Source organism: Leuciscus leuciscus, assembly GCF_965113295.1.
Source record: "Leuciscus leuciscus genome assembly, chromosome: 14".
In the NCBI taxonomy this organism is placed as follows: Eukaryota; Metazoa; Chordata; class Actinopteri; order Cypriniformes; family Leuciscidae; genus Leuciscus; species Leuciscus leuciscus.
This window is the reverse complement of record NC_138738.1, coordinates 36641277-36660354: the sequence shown is the minus strand read 5'-3', so window position 1 is coordinate 36660354 and position 19078 is coordinate 36641277. Positions and strand designations below refer to the sequence as shown.

The following is a 19078-nucleotide window of genomic DNA, read 5'->3' as shown; positions in this document are numbered from 1 at the left end:
GCTCAAAAATTACTGTTCTGTCATCAATTGCTCATTCAAAACCAATATGCTGGTCTTTATTTTCCATGCAGCTGCACTGTAAAAAATTGTTTATCAAAGTTGTAAATTAAACAGATTATTAGACCATGTTTTACAAGAAAATAATATTTCAGTCTTTCTTCAAAATTTCAAGTTTAATTCAATGTGTTACTTGCTGTTTCTTTGCATTTAATTGTGAAATTTGTGAAGAGTGAAAATTGTTTCTATTTATTTGGTAACACTTTTTACAGTAAGATTTGTTAAAATTTGTTAACTGCATTAGTTAACATTTACTAATAATGAAAAATATTTTGTAAATCATTTATTCATCTTAGTGGGTGTTAGTTTTAACATTTACCAATGCATTATTCAATATTAGTATTATTTAATGGACTTGAGCCAACATGAACTAACAATGAACAATTCAATTTTTATTAACTAACATTAACAAAGATTAATATATACTGTATCATGTTCGTTAATGTCAATTAATGCATTAATTAACATTAACGAATAGAACCTTATTGTAATGTGTTACCATTTTTTTCAGTGTAGTCAAGCATCACAAAATGACACAAAGGCCCTGTTTACTCCTGGTATTAAGGCGGTTTTGGTCGATCGGATCACAAGTAGACGAGGGAGACACATTCCCGTTTACACCTGGTGTTTTAATCCGTCTCTTTTGTCCACTTTCAACCACTTCTGTCCTGATTTCTTCAAGGGGAGGGTCTATGGGCGGGTAAATGTATGCCGTTTTTTTCAGATCTTTCGATCTAATGTAGCTTTCCTGTAGCTCAGTGGTAAGAGCATTGCGTTAACAACGCAAGGTTGTGGGTTCGATCCCAGGGGATTGCACATACCTATGTATAAATGTATAGGATAATGCAATGTAAGTCGCTTTGGATAAAAGCGTCTGCCAAATGCATAAATGTAAATGTAATGTAAATGTAATGGATCACACAATATACTTATGAACGTGACCGGAGACGACGGAAAAACATACAGAGAGCATCAGCTTTCGTTTCGAGTGTGTGTTAGAAATCAGGAATGGTGAGAGAACATTGTGCTTGGTACATTTTTCTTCTTCAAACCAAACTTGGGTCTCCAGCCGACAAAGTTTAAATCCCGTCTGGCTAGAGCTCTTCCCATAATGTTCACGCATTAGTTCAGTAGACGGAGAGTAGACGGTCTTTTGTGGCTGTTTGAACACATTCGACCACATGAGTGTTTACACTACGAAAGCAATCCGGTCGAATGTGTTTTCAACTCCCTCTGGAAGTGGTCGAAAGTGGACAAGCTCAAAACGTTTTAGATCCTGTTTACACCTGTATTTAGTGTCGTCCACTTGTGATCCGATCGACCAAAACGCATCTTAAAGGGATATTTCACCGCTGGAAAGATGAATGTGAATTTAAATTGGGTCATTTATGTAGTAGAAATGTGAAATTATTTTAGAAGTTGGTGCCTTCTAGACTGAGAAAAGCCAGAAAATTTATTTTTGGCTCATGTGGATGAAAGACAACAACTCCCAGAATGCACTTGCTTCGCTGCCCTACGAGGCCACTCCCAAGCCACGCCTACCGGTTACAGAGGGCAGTATCGGAAGAAATGACACAACTAGGCTACTAGTCGACTCAAAACTGAAAAGACGCTGTTTTATGGTGAGATCCCCCTATGGGCGGGTTGAACACATGCGGAACGAGCTCCTCCTATTGGCTGTAGTCTCTCGCCTCTGGACAAAAAAGCCTCAGATGACGATCAATGACGATTTTTGCGTCATCAGAGTTTTTTTTCCAGACACACAATACAGAAATCTCTCGTCTCAGGGGGACATGAGGGAGGGAAGCACGGTCATACTACCGGGTTTCTACTGATACAAAGCTGAATGCTAATCGGTGAAGTATCCCTTTAATTCCAGCTGTAAACAGGGCCTTAAGCACCACACTAAAAACAAATGGAGCATTTAATAATGGTTGTGCATTTGTACTGGTTCTGCAGGTTGGAGGAGACGCCCCCCGTCATGACGCTGCTCCCTGATAACATCCTGCAGGTGTTGCGTCTGCAGCTGCTCCAGTGTGTGCAGAAAGCGTCCGAGGGACTGGAGCCCGAACAGCAGACCTTAGCCCTCCTGCTCCTCAAGTTCCTCATCGTCATCTGCAGGTCAGACTCTGAGACTCGCACCAGTGGCCTGATGGGAGGGAACTGGGTCACGAAGAAAAAAACAATACAGACACAGATCGCTATTTTGGTTAGGAAGGCAAACTAACTAAAGATGAAGTCATTTTAACAGTCTATTATGAAAATACGAAGTGCTTTGAATCTCAGTGAAACAGAAACTGGACACTCGTGGTCCTGCTGAATGTTTCATGAGTTCTCCGAGCACCTGCTGCTGAAGGTTCATGTGTGGTTTCCACTTTCAGCGACATCTCGAGACTTTTCAGAGTCTGACAGTGCGATTGCTCGAATGGCAGCTGCTGCTCATTTGTACACACACACACACACACACACACACACACACACACACACACACACACACACACACACACACACACACACACACACACACACACACACACACACACACTCTTAAGGACATCCCATAGACTTTAAAAAAAGAAAGAAAAAAGAATACTTTTATTCAGCAAGTGACAGCAAAGTCATTTGCTGTGTTATAAAATATTTCTATTTCAAATAAATGCTGTTCTTTTTAACTTTCTCTTCATCAATGAAAAATAGTATCACAGTTTCCACAATTTCAACATTGATAATAATCAGAAATTCTTACAAAATTCTTACAAAGAAATGCTGTTCTTTTGAACTTCCAATTTAGCAAAGACATAGAATGTATCACAGTTTCCACAAAAATATGAAGCTGCACAGCTATTTTTAACATTGATAATAATCAGAAATGTTTCTTGAGCAGCAAATCATCATATTAAAATGATTTCTGTAGTAATGATGCTGAAAATTCAGCTTTGATCACAGGAATAAATTACATTTTACAATATATTCAAATAGAAAACAGGTATTTAAAATTTTAATAATATTTCAATGTTTTTTTGTTTTTACTGTATTTTTGACCAATAAATGCCGCCTTGGTGAGCAGAAGAGACTTCTTTCAAAAACATTAAGCAATCTTACCGACCCCAAACATAGTGAAAGATAGTGTTGCTCCTGGGACAAATTTCTCTTCTTCAGTAAACATTCAACACACACACACACACACACACACACACACACACACACACACACACACACACACACACACACACACACACACACACACACACACACACACACACACACACACAGAGCAGTCAGTGTGTGATGTATGATCATGGGGTGGCAGAGGAATCTCTCTGACAGCTAGAACTAATGGTCCTGTCATATGGCGGTCTATCCAATACAGCTACACACACACACACACACACACACACACACACACACACACACACACACACACACACACACACACACACACACAGTTTCTCCTCACTGACAGCTGTGTGATCTGTTTGACAGGAACCTGTCAAATGTGGAAGAGATCGGCTCCTGTTCCTACATAAACCACATCATCACCATGACGACGCTTTATATCCAACAGGTCTGACACTAAACCAAGCTTTCTGTTTAACATTCTTCCTTTTTTTTTTTTTAAGCCCCTTTCACACAGAGATTCCGGAAAATGCGCGGATAATCTGTCGTTTGATTTTGGTTCATTCACACTACTGGTGATTTTCCGGAATCTGTGAGTGCGTTCACACACATCCTGTAAAGATCCCGTAAAGACACGTGACGTCAGGATGTGACATGTAACACGCCTTTGCGTTCACACAGAAGGCACTCTAGCACATTTTACGGCAATTTCCCGGGATCAAGGCGCTGTGTGAAAGGGGCTCTACTGAGACCATTGATGGTGGTCAAACTGTTCTATGTGTTTACCTTTTCCTCTCCCACTTCCTCTTTCTTTTCTTTTTTCTTCTTTTTTTCCTTTCCATTTCCTTTTCCTCTTCTATTTTCCTTCCCTTTCATGTAATTTCATCTTCCCTTTCCTCTCCTGTTTTTTCATCCTTTTACAATCCTTTCCTTTTTCTCCCCTTTCCTCTTCCTCATTTCTTTCCTTATTTCTTCTTTTTTTGCCATTCTGTTTCCTCTTCCCTTTCCTCTACAATTTTTTTGCCCTTTTAATGTCCTCCTCTTTTCATTTTCTCTTACATTTCTCTCCTTTTCTGTTTCCTGTTCATCTTTCTCTTCCTTTCCTTTTTATTTTCCTCTTTTGTTTTCTCTCATTTTCTCTTCTTCTCCATCTGCCTTTTCTTCTTCCTTCTTCCTTCTTCTCTCTTTATTCCCTTTACCATTTTCTTTTATCTTCCCTTTCCTCTTCCTCATTTATTTTCCTCATTCCTTCTTTATTTGTTCTTTCTGTTTCCTCTTCACTTTCCTCGACTCTTTTTTTGCCCTTTTCCTGTTCTATTCTTTTAATTTTCTCTTACTTTTCTCTCCTCTTCCTTTACCTGTTTTCAGCTATCTCTTCCTTTCTTTTGCATTTTGCTTTTTTCTCTAATTTCCTCTATCTTTCATATTTATTTTCTTCTCTTCCTCAGTAATAAAGTAACAGTTCTGTCTCTGTGTTTAGCTGAAGAGTAAGACGAAAGAGAAGGAGCTGGCTGATCAGACACAAGCCGAGGAGTTTGTCCGTCACGCTTTGTCCTTCTGTGAGAGTCTGTATGATCCTTATCACAACTGGAGGCATCGCATTCACGGGTGAGATGTGCAACCAATGCCAATGCCTCAATGGTTAATCCCTTTGTGCAAGCATGCACTAATCCAGAAGTTTCCTCATACACACTGAATAGGGCATTATTAGGCTGCTAATCTGTAGAATAAACCAGTGTTGTTAGGAGAGCTGGAATGTGTCGAATAGTTGTGTTGAGTCAACGTTAAATGACAATCCTTCACTGAATAAGTAAATCATTTACTTTCTTAATATACATTCCTGGTCCTTTTGTGAATGATTTGTCAGTGCATGTTATTTTAAAGAAAAAAAAGTTTGCATTTGTAATCTGCATTTTGCTTTTATCAAAATGTTTTAACTTTTCACCTCTGAAATAACTTCATTTCACCAAATACATTACATTGTGTGCAGTAAAATGCTTTGTAAATGTTGTTGCTTCAGTTATCCAACACTACAATAATGACAGGCCGGTGAAGAATCTGTATGTGAAGGTGTGTTACAAGTCATGGTGTATATGTTGCTAACCAAAAACACTCAGAGGCAGTTCCCTGTTATTCAGTAATATGACCCACGCAGAGACAAACCGTCGAATGAGGCAAACGCATATAAAGTGAAAAGCACAGCTGTGTTTGACCAATAAACACATGTAGTCTAGTCTGGTTCTGCAAGTTCTGTGAAGAGCTTTTCTCCTTCCACTCTGTGTGTGCGTGCGTGCGTGTGTGTGTGTATGTATGTGTGTGTGTGTTTTAAAGGTTATTTGAGGGCAGGTGACATGGCAGGAGAAATTAACCTGGACTTGTGTTGTGGCACACTTGCCACTTAAAGTAACAAAATATTGCATCTGTAGTGAATGAATTTATGTTATCTAACATTTTATATCTGTCATAATGTTTTATTATTAATTATTTAAAGTAGTATATTATGATTAAAACAATCAATATTTATATTATTAAAATATAAAAATAATCCAACTTAAAGGTATAGCGGAGGATCTTTCCAAATTTTAGATAAGACCCGCCCTCTCCACTTTTTGAAAAGTTTGATTGATTCACCAGAATGATTGACAATTAGGAGAACCAATAGTATAGGTTACCCATCAGGAAGTAAAACATCCTCCGCTATACCTTTAATCTATAAAACATTTATTTTATTTGTTTTCCCGCATGTCATGTGACCATTATATGACCATTATCTGGTTCATCAGAGAACTGTAAACATGCAAACCAAATGTGTTGTAAAATGATTGAAATATAACCTTAAAATCTCAGGATGGACTGTAAGTAAATGTTTCAGATCAAAGGGGTTCGTCTGACAAAAATGTCTGGGAATCTTTGCTCTATGGCATGATTCATAATCGTGTGAAATGACATTGACACCAAGTGAAGTGTGAGTAATGGGTCTGTTTATCTGGTTTGTGTTTGTTTGCTCGCTCTTGCAGACAGCAGCTCAGTACTGTGGAAAGAAGCAGACAGAAATATAAAGCTGCACCGCTCACTGTAGAGTTTGTGCCCTTCTTCTACCGTAAGTCTATCTCTTTGGATGAACCCTGTGGGGCTTGTGGTTTGTTTAATGACTGATCAAATCTGCTGTTTTATCATTTGGCCTTCAGCGATGGCACATAACCAGCGCTCTCTAAACAAAGCAGACTCAGTGTCTTATAACCTCACACTGCTTATCTCCATGTCAATGGGTGAAGCCAGAGACATGAAGTGTCAGTGTGTTGGTGACTGTACCTGTGCGTTAATGCAGTCAATACTTCACTTTCAGTCTGTAGCACTGAGGAATGTGTGAAAAACATTCTGTACCGAAGAGACCCAGAGTAGTAAAGTGTCACAGGATGCATACAAGAAAATAATTCAGTATGTTGTTGTTGCCAGTTGTCATTTGCATAAAAAGCAGACACCTCTTCATTCATGCGTGTGTGTGTGTGTGTGTGTGTTTCAGAATGTTTTCAGGAGAGTGAGCACCTGAAGGACAGTCTGAAATGTTGCCTTTTGCACCTGTTTGGATCCATCGTCGCGGGTGGACAGGTGAGCTCATATCCACATGTGTACACCACTGCAGCAAAAGAGTAGTGTTGAAGTTTTAGATCGAATAATAAAGTGACTTATGAGTTATGGTGGTAAAATGAAATTTCCACCAATCACAATTTGGTATGCAAATAAATATACAAAAGAAGACCAATTTCAAATTGAAATTCTGTATTTGACTAATTGCAAGAAAGATGATCGGAATTTAGTACAGTCTTTTACAATTAAAATTGCAATCAAACGTGATTAGGGATAGGAATCGGATACTTGGATAAATGTAATTTCCTCTTATCGGTTCCTTTGTGCAAATTTTTTATGTGACTTTAAACCATTCAAGCGCAAGAAAACACGCAAGCTGTCTTTTTGCACTTGAACGGACAAATACACACAAAAATATGTCCAAATATCCTCGTAAACACAGTTGGTTATGTCTTAAGTGAATGTAAACAGTTGACAAAGAAAACGCATAACAGTATATTGGATTCGTGCCGCTCTTAAAGGGACAGCAGCCTAATATTCCTGCTGCCGTCTCTGTAATAACGTTAATCAAACAACAATAGACAGTGAAAATTCACTCGCTGTTCTTGACTGAATAATTTCTGTAACTATAATTTTAATGTATATTTTATTTATAAAGTGCAGTGTTATTTTCCATTTGATTACAGTTTCTGAATACCTGAAAATCTTAAACTGCTTATTTCATTCATATCTTTGTTCAGTTGTATTTATTTGTGTGATTGCGAATGTGTATTTGTTCTTTTTTCATTATTGAATGTTTACTTGTCTTTAATAATGCTTGAAATCTATATTAGTTTATTTTAAAACCACTGGCAAAAGTTCCTTGTGTAAGTATTCTTAAGCCTGTTGATTTTTGTCAATGGTATTCAGCTACAATTAAATGTTTTGCAATAAGATCTAGAATAAATGTGAATATCTACGTTTTTTAAATATTTTTTCAATCTACCTTATTGGAATCGATAAGAATCAGAATCGTTAAAATTCAAACCCTAAACGGGATGCAAAAAAAGACATGCTTCCTAATTCTGTTTTCTGTGTCTCTTTTAATGTGTCTTTTGTCTCAACAGCGTAACGCTCTGCTGGCCATCTCGCCGGCCACTATGGAGGTGCTGCTGGGAGTGCTGGGTACAGGCGAGTGTCTGAGCGGTGGTGGAGATGGGGAGGACTGGGACAGCGAGGCTCCTGACAGGAAGGCTCTGTTGACTCTGGGCTGTTTGAGGGAGGTGGTGCACCGGCTCCTGGCCAGCAGCTCCGATCAGAGACAGGTGGAGATCAGCTCCGTGCTCGAGAGCTACTTCAAACTGCTCAACTCTGACCCCGCCGCCACAGCACAGGTCAAAGGTCATCCGACGCCGCCCCGCTCTCGGCACTGGGAGAGCCGCTTTGTTGGGTTACAGGTGAACATGCTTGGTGAGTAGATCGGTCTCTCGTGTTGTGTTCCTTAAAGAGCACCTGTTATGCTCTTTACATTTCCAACTTTCTCTAGTCTGCAATGTTAATGAAAGGTTACAAATCACAAAGTCCCTCCAGCTGGAGTTATTCTCTATATCAGAGTCACTGTGTCTGAACTCCTTGAAACGCCTCGATTGAAGTCTTGAGTTTTCTTCAGGGAACGAGCACGTCACAATATTCCTTATTTAAATAACTGATCCCCAAGGCATATGCTAAAAAAAAGGGGCGGGGCTTGGTTGAGTTAGTCAGTAGTGTGTTGAAACTCGCGGTTATTGTAAGGGGCGGGACATTTCCAAAACACGCTCTAAGTGGTTGACCAATCACAACACACTGGTCCAGCTGACCAATCAGACCACACTGCGCTTTTCTTCATAGAGACAGAGTTACTGACAGACTGGGTAGAGAGGTGCTGCAAAAATGTCACTTTTGTGAAAAACAATGTAAACCTATTCTAGTAGACCCAATTGAAAAAGAAAAAGACTTCCTATTTTAATTGTCTGCACTTGACCGCAGTGCCGTTCTGAATCCTGTTCTCCATTTCACTCAGAAACCATTCAGGATATGTTTGAGTGCTCCGACCGACCAGTTCTGCAGGCCATCTTTCTCAACAGCAACTGTTTCGAGCATCTGACCCGACTCCTGCAGAACAGTAAGGTGAGTTCCTCTTACAACACTACACTACATTACTACACAAATAGAGCTCAACAATGACTTAGTTAGGCCCCTTTATTTTGGAAGCATTCACTTTAGTAAAGTGTTATGAGTCTTGAAATCTTCTAAGCCACTCTGAGATGAATCAGTATTTGAAAATCAGAAAAAAAGGCCTGTAGGGAAAAAGACTTTGTACTTGGTGTCTTTTATGAGGGAATGAATGAACTACTATTCCCATTATAAGCCATTGTGAATACTTTAGGTTACTAGGTTTTTGTGTATTCTTAATATATTTTCTTATCAGAAAACACCACTGCTGTCTCTAATGCTATGATTAGCATCTCATGGTAACTAACACATTGGTAAGGAAGCTGCTGGCTAACATTACCTATAATACTGTTCAAAAGTTTGAGCTCAGTCAGAAAGGTTTGCTTTAAAGAAATTCAAACTGCGTCAAATTTATCAAAACGACTGTAAAGACGTTTATAATATTACGATTTCAAGTAAATGCTGTTCTTTTGAACTTTCTAATTATCAAAGAATCTTAAAAAAAAAAAAAAAATGATTGCAGTTTCCGCAGAAGTATTAAGCAGCTCAACAATATTTTCAACATGGTTGATAATAATAAGAAATGTTTCTTGAGCAGCAAATCAGCTTATTAGAATGATTTATGAGGGATCATGTGACATTGAAGACTGGAGTAATGATGCTGAAAATTCAGCTTTAATCACAGGAATAAATTACACCTTAAAAAAAAATTCAAATAGAAAACAGGTATTTGAAATTGTAATAATATTTCACAATAATCCTGTTTTTTACTTTTTTATTATTATTAAATAAGTGCCTTGGTGAGCAGAAAACTTTCAATTTTTTTTAAAACTTTGACGCCAAACTTTTGAACAGCCTCTATTAGCCTGCAAAACAAAGATACTATATAATTATAATAACTTATTATCCTTATAAAAATATAATTATCTAACCCTAAAGAGTGAAAGCACCCTAAGGGTGCAAAGTAATTCCCTAAGGGTACATATTATTTCCTTAACATACTAATATAATACGCATCCTTTAGGGTAACAGTAAATACAGACAAGCTGAAAGATACAATTTTTGCACTTTTTTTTCAACAGTGTAAGAATTCAGCAATTAAATGTGATTCTTTAATCGTTAACAACCTTAAAGATCTTGATTTAAAGATGGTGATTTTGAATGGGAATTTCCAGAACCCAACTGTTGAGCTCTATTGACACTAAAGGACTTTTACATGATGTTAATAATGAATATCTGACCTTCATTACAGTGTTTGACAGGAACATCCGTCTGTTTGAGTGTGTTTTAGATCCTGTCAGAATCTATTGTCATTTAACTGATTGTTCAGTTGCAGGATTTTCTGTGTGTGTTTATGCACATGAGCGAATTCGTCTCGCCAATCAGTTTCTTGTGTAAATGTTTACAATCATATGTTTGTTTTTCTTTGCCTTAAAGAACCGTATGCTTTGTGCAAAATTGTTTCAACTGCCTCTTAAGTATGTTGCTATTAAAACTGTCTTACTGTGCTTATATAGTTACCACTTTACAGCATGTACACGTATCTAAACTGCAGCACTGCCTTCTATCCATGCATGTTTCTGTCCTTTAGCGACGGAACACTTAGGCACTTAGGGTCATGACCTTTGACCTCCTACCGTTTAACCTTAACCCTTTGCCCTTTCCTCTCATCTGACCGGCTGTGCTTGCTGCGGTCGGCTCTGCCCTGCAGCTGGTTAACGCTAGGTGCACAGCTGCAGACAAGGACCAGAAAGATTTAACCAACAGGTTACTGACAGGAGAGAGTGAGATTCAGGTACCGCCCATGTGCTTCCTGTCACTCCCGCTCACCTACGCCCCCCCGCCGCCCGCATGACCACTCCAGGACAAGACCACACCTCTCTCTCTCTCTCTCTCTCTCTCTCTCTCTCTCTCTCGCTCACCTGAGCAGGGTTACTATGAGTCAGAAAAGTCACATATAAACTTGCAGGGGTGGGTGATATACTGGTTGAAACAAGCAGATTATTATTATTTTTCTTTTAATTCTTGGAATTTACATCTTAATATAAAATAATGTATAATACAAATAATATTGATCTAAAATAATTTTAAATAATTATTATTATATAATATAAATACTGATAAATATATGAAACATTTAATTCAAACTGTATATATAAAAAGCAGACTGTGGCTGATATAATGTAAATAACATACTTGTAGAATAGATAAATATACTGTATAAATAAATAAATAAATATTTAAATACAAAAATATATATTATAAACAATCCAGTTTAATAATGGGAAATAACATTTTTAATTAATCTTATTTCTAATGAATAATAATGAATATATAATAAAGCATATTATATAACTAATATAAATAGCTGAAATAAAAACTAGCTTTTAGAATTGTACAACAATTTATTTTAGAAGCTGTACTAAAAATATATATTTATGTATAATATAACATTTTTATGGAATATATATTCTGTTTCTGTTAATATATGTTAATTTGGCTAATATGCTGGTCTGTCACTAGTTTTAAGTTTAAATGAACTTTCTCAGTGGTTTTTGGATACATTTTCTATCAAATGTTTATATTGTGATAAATCAACCCTAAATGTTGTATTGAAAAGTATAAGTTTTTGCTTGTATTACCCACCCATATTGCATGCATTTTTCGTACTGTGGCCTGACAACACACAGAGTGTCACATCTAAATCTATTGCCACCATACAGTAAATGGTCAGCCCTGTTTCACAAGCCATTCAGCACTTCCCTGTTTCGGTATCAAAACAATCATATAGAAGTCAATTTCTGCATTTAAAGTGCTGTGAATGTGGAAGCTTGTAATGGAGTGGTCTTTAGTTTATTTACTCAGTCATGCTTTCAATAATCATCATTCAATCTCATTCTGTTTATTTTGCTTTGCTTGTTTCCCTCCCGTTCCGTTCCCCCTTCGACCTTTCCTCTGGTGGTATGGTTATGGTAACAGGGTTGAATTCTGTGACCTCAGCAGTCTTGTGTTGCTGGTGGAGATTATCGGCCTATAGCTGTGTGTGCTTATCGCTGTATAGAAGGACCTCCGTGATTTCATGTCTTATTCTGTTTATTGCTGCTCAGTTCTTGTCACTCTCCAGCCGGTCTTTGTCGTATTCTTATCTGTTCTGAACTAGCCAATTGCAACGAACATCTCATGATTTTTGCAATCAGCCAATCAGGAGTCTCATGATAAGGCGTGGCTGGACAGAGTTCTTTTGTGTTGTGGAGGGGTTTTGATGTCTATGTATATATATATAGGATGTGTGTGTGTTTGGTGATGGGGAGTTTTTAGTTTAAGATCTGAGCAGTGATGATGATCTGATGTCATCTTTATCAGAGGCTCAGAACTCAAACAATTTCACTCAGATAATCAACATAAATGAAAATTTATGCCTGATTCTATTCCTGCCTATTCATGTAAGCATGGTTCTGGTGATGAACAAAGCTCCTCATCGTGGCTTTTCATTCATTATTTGCATGGCAAAGTGAACCGACAGGGCAGGAATAGAACAGGACACACGGCACACTGTAAGTCTTCAGCCATTGGCTGTATCTCTTGATTGACTGCGTTTCCCTCCAATCAGGTGTTCCAAGGGAGGCTCGACTCTCTTGCCGTGGCAACGATTAAAACCCTCTCGACAGTGATGCACAAGTCTCCTGCTGCAAAGGTTTGTAATAATAGAATTCCAACATATAACAAATTTACATATTTTTTCATACACTACCATTCAAAAGTTTTGAGTCAGTACGTGTTTTTTTTATTTTTTATCACAAGTCTCTTGTGATTGCCAATAAGAGACTTCTTTCAAGCACAGATGCCTCACCAAGGCTGCATTTATTTGATCAAAAATACAGTAAAACAGTAATATTGTGAAATATTATTACAATTCAAATAACTGTTTTCTACGTGAATATATGAAAAAATGTAATTTATTCCTGTGATCAAAGCTGAATTTTTTAGCATCATTACTCCAGTCTTCAGTGTCACATGATCCTTCAGAAATCATTCTAATATGATGATTTGCTGCTCCAGAAATGATGTTAAATTTAACATTCAATGTTAAATTGAGATTTTTTTTTTGTAACGATACAAATTTTTTGTTATAAATCTGTTATTTAAAACATGTGATATTATAGCACTTTCTCTTCTGTCACTTTTGATCCGTTTAATGCATTCTTGCAGAATAAAATTATTCATTTCTTTAAAGAACAAAATAAATACTGACCCCAAACTTTTTTGAATGGTAGTGTAGTTATGCATATAATCAGCAGTAAAATAAATTGGACCTTTAGGACAGGATTTCCATGATCGTGAAACACTTGGAACTATGTGGGATTTGAAAAAAATATTCTAGGCCTGGAAAAATCATTAACATTTATGTTGTGAATACAATCTTTTTTTCTGTTATAGATCTGTTATAGATCAAAGATTAATAACCATTAGGAATCTTTATTTGATTCGTATTTGAATCCATTAGGATTCTTTTGGACTGGTTCCAGGTTATTCTTATTCTTTCAGGATATGTTGACTAAGAATCTTGAACTAGTAAATTTGAGCAATTCAGCAACTAATTTAAACTTAAATAAAATCCAACTTTGTTTCCTTGTAGGAAGTGTTTAAGGAGCGGATTGGCTACACTCACCTGTATGAAGTGTTGGTGTCACTGGGTCAGCCGTCCAGACACTTGCTGAAGGAACTCATGAATATGGTGAGATGAACACCGGTTTTCTTGTGAGTCAGTCACATGATGTTTTCTGCCTCTTTTTTTTTTTCAAGTGTTTTTTTTTCTAGAGTCAAGTCCCTGGATCACAAAACCAGTCATAAATCGCACGGGTATATTTTGGGTCAAAATTATTGATTTTTCTTTTATGCCAAAAATCATTAGTATATTAAGTAAAGATCATGTTCCATGAAGATATTTTGTAAAGTTCCTACCGTAAATATACAAAACATATATTTTTGTGAATGCAGCACAACCGCGAACATAAATGGACAACTGTAAAGGTGATTTTCTCAATGTTTCGATTTTTTTTGCACCCTCAGATTCCAGATTTTCAAGTAGTTGTATCTCGGACAAATATTGTCCCATCCTAACAAACCAAACATCAATGGGTTTACACAGAAAGGAATTAAAACAATCACAAAATAAAAGCAAGGAAAATTAAAACAGCTATAAAAGGAATTAAAAGAGATGTATGAGGCAAAAAAAATAAAACCATGCAAATGATAAACTTTCAGTCTATGATGGTTAAACTTATCAATTAATCCGCGAATCGCATGCGTGCCGAACCGTGGGGCCTTGTCCATACGGATCACAGAGCAACAGCGATCCATTGCACCCCTACTGTTTACATTTGGTATTAACAAATGTCTCGAGTGATCTGACTATTTACCACGTTGATGCCTTTAAATTTACCTTGAGTGGGCAGCCTACTACTTTTGGAACGGAGTCGTCTCACGTCCTTTCTTTTCGTCCTTGTATTCCCACAGGCTGTTGAAGGTGAACATTCATCCGTGGGCCTCCTGGGCATCAGTAACGTGGACCCTCTCCTGCTCCTGATCCAGTGGCTTCCAGAGATGGACTCTGCCGAGCTGCAGATCTTCACTGCGGACTGGCTCCGGCGGATCTGCGGTCTGAACCGGCGGACGAGAGCCACCTGCGTCAACTCTTCCATGACTCTCAGATTGCTGTCGGCTCTGGAGAGGCACGAGCGGCTACACCGGGCCTGTGCCGAGAGTCTGGTGGGGCTGTTGGGTTCTTTAGGCAGTCAATCGCTGAGTTCCTTGGAGCTCCAGAATCTACTGAGACTCCTGCGGCAGGACGAACCGGGCCGTGCTCACCCGTATGTGGGTCCGGTTCTGCGCTCGCTCCTGGGGATGGTGCGTAAACAGGGCCTGGAGAGCGCCATGCAGTATTTTGATCTGTCACCCCCCATGGCTGGCATCTCCGTGCCGACTATCCTCCGATGGCCAGGCTACGCCTTCAGCTTCTTTGCTTGGCTGTCAATGGACCAAGATCAGCTGGACCCGTCCAGTAAAGGAGAGAAGAGGAAACAGTTGTACAGGTAAGAATGGAAATAAAAGAGATTACTGGTGTGATGGTGATTTTGGTGGGAAAGGAAACAAGATAAATTAGTGGGCAAAATAATGTTTATACAGTACCATTCAAATGTTAAAGTTAGGTTCGTTTTTGAAAGAAGTCTCTTATGCTCACCAAGGCTGCATTTATTTAGTTAAAAATACTGTAATATTATTGCCATTTAAAATAACTGTTTTCCATCTGAATATATTGTAAAATGTAATATATTCCTGTGGTCAAAGCTGAATTTTCAGCATCATTACTCCAGTCTTCAGAGTCACATGATCCTTCAGAAATCATTCTAATATGATGATTTGCTGCTCAACAAACATTTATTATTATTATTATTATTATCATTATTGTTATCAATGTTGAAAACCATTGAGCTGCTTCATATTTTTCATATTCAAGATTCTTCATATTCAGAGAATCTTCATATTCAAGATTCTTTGATCAATAGAAAGTTCAAAAGAACTGAATTTATTTGAAATAGAAATCTTTTGTAACGTTATAAATGTTTTTACTGTCATTTTGATCAATTTGATGTATCCTTGCTGAATTTTTTTTTTTTTTTTAAATGTAAACGTATTAAATGTAATGTAAAATCATTGCAAATATTTTGTATTTGCTCATCTGTTTCAATTTCAAATTTTTTTTTTTTTAATTTGCACATCCTGTGTTTGCACCTCCTAAATGTAATATTTAAATCATTTTCACTATGTGGACTGATTTATTAAAGCTTGTTCTTATTTTTTTCTATGTGCATAGTTTTTTCACCCCGGGCGGCACCGGGTTCGAGGCCTTTATCAGTTCAGCTGGAGTGCTTGTGGTTGCCGTGTGCACTAAGAAAGAATACGTCACCGTCATGCTGCCTGACTACTGCTTCTGTGATTCGCTCTGGGTGAGTCACATGACCAAATAAATATTTGTGTATTTTGTTACAGCATGGACAACCCAGTTCTTTGTCCAAGACCAAAGTGAAATTGAGTTGTAATGAGATGTTTGTATTTTACCTGCAGCACAGCATTGGTGTAGTTCACGTGCCGGGGAAGAGGCCGTTTGGCCAGAGTCTGGTTTACATCTTTGTGGATGGACAGCAGAAACTATCTGCACCTTTAAAATACCCAACCATGACTGAGGTGAGAGAAACAACCGATTCTGTATTGTTTCTTATTGATAAACCACTCAAAAACCACCCTAGCAGCATTTCAGGAAGTGAAGCAGAACAGGGGAGCTGTTTTCAGAGTCTTGATTTTGTTTTTGGCCTCTACCAAAATAGGTTTTCATTCTTTATTTTTCAAATAATAAACGCTCTGGGGTGTGTTTCCCGAAAGCATCGTTAGCCAACTATGGTTGCAAGTTCCATATCCGTAATTTATAGTGAAAAATCGGAGTCGGGAGTCATTAAAATAAGTTATTACTCCACCAGTTTCAGAAACAGTGACACTGATATAGAGAATAACTTCCGCTGGAGGGACTTTGTAACTTTGCAGAGCTTTTTCATGCTCAAACAGCAACATTACACACTAAAGAAAGTTAAATAGGCAAAATAGGACCTCTTTAAACTCTGTGTCTGTTCAATTAATTTATCTTTGTATCTCTCTCTCTCTCTCTCTCAGGCCTTCACGTCATGCTGCATCGGTTCAGCGGGTCACCGCACCACGACCCCACCTCCCTCTCAAATCCCAGATCCTCCGTTTTCCGGAGGTAATTCCTCGGGACGCACGTCTTTGGGCGCCATCCTCCCGGGCTGGGGTGGGCTGCTAGGGACCAAACCTGAGTCCGTCACCAAACTCATTTCCGCCGGGACTCAGGACAGTGAGTGGGGGAGTCCCACCTCACTGCAAGGGCAGCTGGGAAGCGTCATGGTCTTCCACGAGCCCCTCCAAGCCAGTCACATCAAAGCCCTCTGTAGCGCAGGACCAAACTGTATTTCTCCCTTCAAAAGCCAAGAAGCTGAACTCGGAGACTTGGCACCTAAACTTCTGCTACACTATTCTCCAAAGGTGAGGTGTGCATGTAGGTCAATGTAGGTCACCTAGGACTGAGCTGTAGAAATTATGCACAATAGAATGTTATATTTGCGGTTTTTTTTTACTTAAAGGGTTAGTTCACCCAAAAATGAAAAATTTGTCAGTAATTACTCGCCCTCATGTTGTTCCAACTCCGTAAGACTTCATCGTTCATCTTCAGAACACAAATTAAGATATTTTTTATTCAAATCTGAAAGCTGGCTCACTTCATAGGCTTCTAGGTAATCTATATCTGCCATCCCAAAAAAGTTAGTAAAGACATCGTTAAAGTAGTCCAAGTGACTACAGTGGCTCAACCTGAAGTTTATCAAGCGACGAGAATACTTTTTGTGCGCAAAAAACAAACAAAAATAACGACTTTATTCAACTCTTCATTTTCTTCTGTGTTTCTCTGAGTGAGTTCACGTAGTGTAACAGCGCAGCACTTCTGGGTTGTACGTCAGAACGTAGGCTCACTATTGGCCAGCATAACACGCATCACACACATGACCAGCGTCAGCCAATAATGAGCCTACGTTCTGACGTACAACCCAGACGCGCTGCGCTGTTACACTACGTGAACTCACTTAGAGGCCCACACAGAAGAAAATGAAGAGTTGAATAAAGTCGTTATTTTTGTTTGTTTTTTGCGAACAAAAAGTATTCTCGTCGCTTGATAAACTTAAGGTTGAGCCACTGTAGTCACTTGGACTACTTTAACGATGTCTTTACTAACTTTTTTGGGATGGCAGATATAGATTACCTAGAAGCCTGTGGAGGAGTGAGCCAGCTCTCAGATTTCATCAAAAATATCTTAATTTGTGTTCCAAAGATGAGCGAAAGTCTTATGGGGTTGGAACAACATGAGGGTGAGTAATTAAAGGGTTAGTTCACCCAAAAATGAAAATGATGTCATTAATGACTCACCCTCATGTCGTTCCAAGCCCGTAAGACCTCCGTTCATCTTCGGAACACAGTTTAAGATATTTTAGATTTAGTCCGAGAGCTTTCTGTCCCTCCATTGAAAATGTATGTACGGCATACTGTCCATGTCCAGAAAGGTAATAACGACATCATCAAAGTAGTCCATGTGACATCAGTGGGTTAGTTAGAATTTTTTGAAGCATCGAAAATACATTTTGGTCCAAAAATAACAAAAACTACGACTTTATTCAGCATTGTATTCTCTTCCGGGTTATTTTCGCATCACGTGTCTCATTGTTCCCTTGCATATACAGGCATGTAGGAATCCAATTTGTCTGGATTTGTCCCCTAATATGCTGCATGGTCGCATGACAGGAAATAAAGTGGTCAACTGGGATATCAAAGTATGTATGCCGTTCCCGTCCTTTATAATTTTTTTTAATCTCTGATGTTTGTAATCTATCAGAGTTCTGTCTGTAACTCTCCTTCTCCTTAAACACCTGCTCATACTCTCTCTCTCGTCTTTTGTAGGACATGATCAACTGTGTTGGAGGGCTTCCTGTGTTGCTTCCAGTCTTGGAACAGTTGACTCTGTTAACCCCTGATTTAAATCACGTCGACCGCTCGGGGTCAGAGTTCATCAGCCCTGACTCAGTCACACCCGCTGAGGGAGACTGGGTCATACTGCCTTCAAACAGGGCGTCCGGTGAGCACACGCTCATCATTAGACAGTGTTGTAACTAAAACTGTTAAATGTCTTATTAATTAACAGAAATAAAGCTGAAATAAAATATAAATATAGCATAATTTTTTTTTTAAATAAACTTAGTTACTTCAACTATAACTGAAATAAATATAAATTAAAGCTAAAAAGTAACAAAAAAACTAGTAAAAATGGCAAAAGCACATAACAAAATTACTCAAATGAAAATGAAATAATTGTATATATAAAATATAAAATAAAATACAAATATAAAAATGAAAGCTAATTTAACCTTTGAACTGAACTAAAAAAAAAAATTGTTGTACAAAATATATAGATATTTGTACAAAATAATTTGGACTCTAAAATTGCTAGAAATTC

General features: G+C 38.1%; 1 protein-coding gene across 6 annotated transcripts in view; it reads left to right on the top strand.

Annotated features, from left to right (window-relative positions):
- The first annotated feature begins 1957 nt into the window (after positions 1-1957).
- The window catches only part of nbeal1 (neurobeachin-like 1), a 46154-nt gene continuing 29033 nt past the window's right edge, over positions 1958-19078 (top strand). For 4 of the 6 annotated variants that reach the window (XM_082189889.1, XM_082189888.1, XM_082189887.1 and 1 more), the window contains exons 1-16: positions 1958-2178; positions 3541-3622; positions 4655-4782; positions 6192-6274; positions 6698-6783; positions 7869-8211; positions 8801-8907; positions 10664-10747; positions 12563-12646; positions 13589-13687; positions 14470-15044; positions 15827-15959; positions 16078-16197; positions 16678-17064; positions 18309-18398; positions 18526-18700. In XM_082189889.1, coding sequence (XP_082046015.1) covers positions 1973-2178; positions 3541-3622; positions 4655-4782; positions 6192-6274; positions 6698-6783; positions 7869-8211; positions 8801-8907; positions 10664-10747; positions 12563-12646; positions 13589-13687; positions 14470-15044; positions 15827-15959; positions 16078-16197; positions 16678-17064; positions 18309-18398; positions 18526-18700 — 2782 coding nt within the window. In that variant the 5' untranslated portion in view covers positions 1958-1972. The remainder of the gene's footprint in view (positions 2179-3540; positions 3623-4654; positions 4783-6191; positions 6275-6697; positions 6784-7868; positions 8212-8800; positions 8908-10663; positions 10748-12562; positions 12647-13588; positions 13688-14469; positions 15045-15826; positions 15960-16077; positions 16198-16677; positions 17065-18308; positions 18399-18525; positions 18701-19078) is intronic. The other 2 variants (XM_082189891.1, XM_082189890.1) reach the window with 1 other exon arrangement.